Source organism: Suricata suricatta, chromosome 8, assembly GCF_006229205.1.
Source record: "Suricata suricatta isolate VVHF042 chromosome 8, meerkat_22Aug2017_6uvM2_HiC, whole genome shotgun sequence".
Lineage (NCBI taxonomy): Eukaryota > Metazoa > Chordata > Mammalia > Carnivora > Herpestidae > Suricata > Suricata suricatta.
Genome location: NC_043707.1, coordinates 19,089,522 through 19,094,210, shown reverse-complemented (window position 1 = coordinate 19,094,210; position 4,689 = coordinate 19,089,522). Strand labels below are relative to the sequence as shown.

Below are 4,689 nucleotides of genomic sequence, written 5' to 3'. Positions count from 1 at the left end.
TGCCTTCCTTTTCCAAACCAGGAGCTTTCAACCATATCGTCAAACAGACCCTTAAAATAAAAACCCTCCAGCTCTCAAGGCTTCAGCCTCTACATTATTCCTCCAGAGAACGTAAGCCCTGCTGATATATGCAAGTGTATACGTATTAAGGGGGGGGTCCCCACTTTTATTTTCCAGGTGACTCTGGCCTAATAGCCATTGGCTCACCCTGTTAAAAATGGATTTGCTTGTCCTATTTATGCGAGGACACATAATTACTAGGTTTCTTTTTTTAAGCATCACATAAATGTTGATGTTTGGGTTTATAGGGACACAGAGACAGGGAGATGGGAAGTGGAAAGCAGGAGTAATTGACAGACTGAGTCAATGTACGTCCACCCAGGTTGAAAGAGATGAGGGTCAGGGTAGGCTGATGTAATGGCCCTCTTTAGCTAGTAGACAAATATCTCAAAAGCTTCCATGCGACTAGATGCTCCTTTGACGGGTCAGGTTGAGAGCTCATCCCTTACCTGGTTTCCACAGAGCCACAGAACCAAAGAGAGACCATGTTTCCCCCAGGAAGCCATGAAACCCCGGGGGCTGTTCCTCTTGGGAGTAATTTCCACGGAAGCAAAAACGGAGGGCAGGAGGGAGAATGAGAGAGCAAAGCAATACACAGGCAAGATTTTTCTTCCAGCTGTTCTCAATCCCAGCTCCCATAAGAATATTTTTGAAAGAGGGGCACCTGGGTGGCTCAGTCACTTGAGCATCTGGCTTCGGCTCAGGCCATGATCTCATGGTTTGTGAGTTTGAGCCCTGCGTTGGGCTCTGTGCTGATAACTTGAATCCTGGAGCCTGCTTCAGATTCTGTGTCTCCCTCTCTCTCTGTCCCTCCCTGCTCATGCTCTCTCTCTCTCTCTCTCTCTCTCTCTCTCTCTCTCTCTCTCTCTCAAAATAAATAAAACATTAAGAATTTTTAAAAAAGAATATTTTTGAAAGAACAGGTGCCTGAGCTCTACTCTGGAGCTCCTGATTCTACAAGAAGCTCAGTAGGCTGTAGCCTGAAGAACCCCATGGTTGGCCCTAATGGGCAGCTAGACCCATTATTACTTCTGCTTGTACCTCAAGACCCCAATCAGCCAGCCCACAAAGCACTGTTCTGAACCAGAATGCACTTTCCTCCTTCAAAGAGGTGGGTTTATAGGTGCGTGTGTGTGTGTGTTAACTGTATCTTCTTTTACTTTGGTGGTGAAGGTATGTATGTGCGTTGCCTTCAGTTCGATAACCACAAAAATTATTTGTGAGGTTGTTTCTGGGCCTAGCCTATCAGTCCATTTCTTGCCAGGATGAGTTAAGAGCGAGAGAGCTGAGCTCCTTTCCAGAGTCACGTCCTTTGTGTTGTTGCAAGAATTATCTGGCTCCGCAGACAGAATCCCCTGGTGGATTCTCAAACCTCGGAATTTCTGGCCACCCCGGAGAAGGGGATGGTCCCAGAATTCAAGGGGACGGGTGGGGTCGGAGGTGACCAATACAAACACAGCAGCAGAGCCCATTAATCAGGTTGCATTAAGCTTTATGACAACACGGTTTTCATTTAGCAGGAGAAATGACAGTTTAATATCAGCTGAACAGACTTAGCTCCCCCACTCATACATCTTTTTAAATTTACTAGACCCGTTCATTCCTGGTTTGGGAGAACAGTGAACTAGTGCTTGATGTCAAGTGCTGTGTTTCAATTGAATTGAAGTAATGGGAAGGGACACTTTGTTCGGCAGCCCTTGGAGGGGGTGTCTGCAGACAGCCCTTGCCCTCCCCCACATCCCCAGATGGGATCTGACGACCCTCCGTAGATGGGGCCCCAATGTGGGCCATCTCTGAAAAGAGGACATGAAGCATCAGATGACCACGAGGGGGGACATGGTGGGGCAAACAGAAGAAAGGTGAGCAAGCCCTGTTCATTGTAACAGAAGAATTACTCTTAACAGAAGACATGCCCACTATCTGGTCCTCGCCCCTCTGGGGACCCTAAGGGACGGAGCCTACCCGTAAAGCATTTCCTAGAACCATGGTGCGAAGAGTCTTCACATATGAAGACACTCCCCCCTCAAAAAGGTCTGGCCTTCTTTTTTCATCCTCAGAAACAGCATCTATCTTTACCAACCTCAGGGCTCAGAACTCAAGGGCAATCACGCTGCTCTGAGCAGGGCCATGCAGGCCTGATTCTTAGCCTAAGATCTAAGCTTCTCCCCAGCCCGGGACACCCCTAAAGAGAGAGAGACCCAACCCTTCTTAGAGGGCTCTTGGAAAGAAGGCTTCTAAGGGTGTCAGCTTTTTTTTTTTTTTTTAATTTTTCTGGTGAGGAACGTGCATGCCTCCGCCTTCATGAGGTGGGGGAGGGGGAAGTCAAAGGGTTGTGGGGTGAGACCTTTAAGGAGAAGGCTGAAGATGCCTCAGAGAAAGGGCCTTGCTCCTTGGGAGTCCTGGAGCACTCAGCCACAAGTAGCGTTCTGGAGAGAGGCCAAAGCAGAGGTTTATACAGCAGAGACTGTGCCAGAGGCAGGGCGGGGGCTCAGACTTCTAAAGTGACCAACGTGGACCTTCCTTTCTTTTCTATAATCATGTAACCAAACATTCCTGGCACTGTCTCTGACCTTGACAGCTATTTAGCCTGTCTTCAGACTCCATTAATTAGCAAGAGACAAGGAGGAGCAGTGGCTCCTGGTGGCCATCTGGTCAACCAGATGCTGTTGCCCAGGCAAACCTGGTGCCTCCAGGAGGAGGCCATGATGGGACCCATCCCTTTGCTCAAGCCCACAGCGTTGGAAGCAATCCTGGCTGGACAAAGGAGGGGACCTACTTGGCACTCCAGCAAGGCTGAGGCTGTAACCCCCACCCCGGGGGGTAATTTAGGACTCAGGTAAAGAGCCTCCTTAGCTATTCACGAGCCTTCCCTCCCCTTCCCTAGCCTCATTTGTCACCCTCTTCCTGTTCCCATTGGAAATCTTGACCAGTCATTTGGTAAAACATCATGTTGAAGGGTTTGTAGAATTTCTGCAGTCTGTGGATCACATCTGGGTCGATGCGGGGATGAGTCCGCCCCTTGCTCTTGCCCAAGCATCTCGGGGCACTGCTGTCTTCTGGCTTCTTCAGACAAGGGAACCCCTTGGTTTTGTTGAAATAGAAATGCTTCTCAGTCACAACACGCTTGAGGCCTAGGAAATCCTGCACTTTGGCCATTTCCCCGGCAGGGTCCACTATGAGGCGCTCCCCGCTGACAAAGAGGATTTGGGAGAGGGGGAAATACTGGAGCCAGTTCTCCAGGTGCAGAGCATAGATCCCTATTCGAATGGCGCTCCAGGAGGCATCGATCAGCCCTAGGGTCCGGTTTTTGAAAGCCAGCACCTCGAAGGTGGGGATCTCGGGCTTCTTTGACAGTGTCTGGGTGTAGTCGGAGATGGCCCTGGTCACGGGGTTTCTCACCACCACGATGAGCTTGATGTCCTTGGCCATGGCATGGATGCGCTTGGGAGCCTCGTTGGTCACAAAGTAACTTGGCGTCTTCTCCATGGTCACCTGCCCATCCAAAGTCTTAGGCATCACATTTCTGGAAAAGGGAGGGAAAGGAAAGAGAGCCGTCATTCCCCTCCCAAAATCTTTTATTTATTTTTATTTTATTTTATTTTACTTTATTTTATGTTATGTTATGTTATGTTATTTATTTTAGGACATTCCTCCAGGAACTCCCTACCTTCTTCTTCTTCTTCTTCTTTTTTTAATGTTTATTTATTTTCAGGATAGAGACAGAGAGACAAAGTATGAATGGGGGAGGGCAGACAGAGAGGGAGACACAGAATCCAAAATAGGCTCCAGGTTCTGTGCTGTCAGCACAGAGTCCGATGCAGGGCTCGAACCTACGAACTCCATGATCATGACCCGAGCTGAAGTTGGATGCTCAGCCGACTGAGCCCCCCCAGGTGCCCCTCATCCAGAAACCCTTTAACGTTTTGCACAGAATGTGTGCCATCAAGAGCCTGATCGAAACTACAAAATAAAATTCATTGATAAACCCTAGGAATTCTTTTCAATTCTGTGCCGACTATGGTTCTGATCACAGTATTATCAGAGAAGGTGGCACAAGGCTTCTGAATCCCTTCTTGGGAACCTTATGCACCTGGGTTTAAATCTGCTGCCCCATCTCTTAACCAGTTATGTTTAACTGAGATATACTCTTAATTTCTCTATGTATTCGTTTTATGTAATCTCTGAAGTGGAGATAATGCCAGCACTTACTTCACACTGTAGTCTAAGGATTAAGGGAGATAACACTTGTAAAGCATTTAGCACAGAATCCGTCTCATGCAAGAGCTTAATAAATCAAGGATACTATTATTGTCGCAGCAGCTCTTGGAACGTGGTGGAGTGCACCAAGAACTCAAAAGATTATCCAGTCCAAAGGTTGGCCAACAACTATCTGCCCCTTGTTTTTGTATGGCTCCTAAGCTAAGAACGATTTTTCATCTCTAAACAGTTGGAAAAAACTCAACAGAGTAATAATAACATTTTGTGATGCATGAAAATTATATGAAATTCAAATTTCAACGCTCATAAATAAAGCTTCACTGGAAAACAGCTACACGCATCCCCTAATGTACTGGCTAAGGCCACTTCTGGGCTACAACAGGGCTGCTAGTTGCCCCAGGGACTTAATGT

General features: G+C 47.6%; 1 protein-coding gene across 1 annotated transcript; it reads right to left on the bottom strand.

The window, feature by feature from the left end:
* Window positions 1-1,535: 1,535 nt before the first annotated feature.
* On the bottom strand, window positions 1,536-3,627 carry HS3ST4 (heparan sulfate-glucosamine 3-sulfotransferase 4). The gene has a single exon (XM_029948286.1). The coding sequence runs from the start codon at window positions 3,616-3,618 to the stop codon at window positions 2,947-2,949; it is 672 nt and encodes a 223-aa protein (XP_029804146.1). The 5' UTR covers window positions 3,619-3,627; the 3' UTR covers window positions 1,536-2,946.
* Window positions 3,628-4,689: the final 1,062 nt, after the last annotated feature.

Excerpts from the sequence above, each read along its gene's own strand:
- HS3ST4 (XM_029948286.1), bottom strand. The coding sequence starts at position 3,618 with ATGACGGCTCTCTTTCCTTTCCCTCCCTTTTCCAGAAATGTGATGCCT.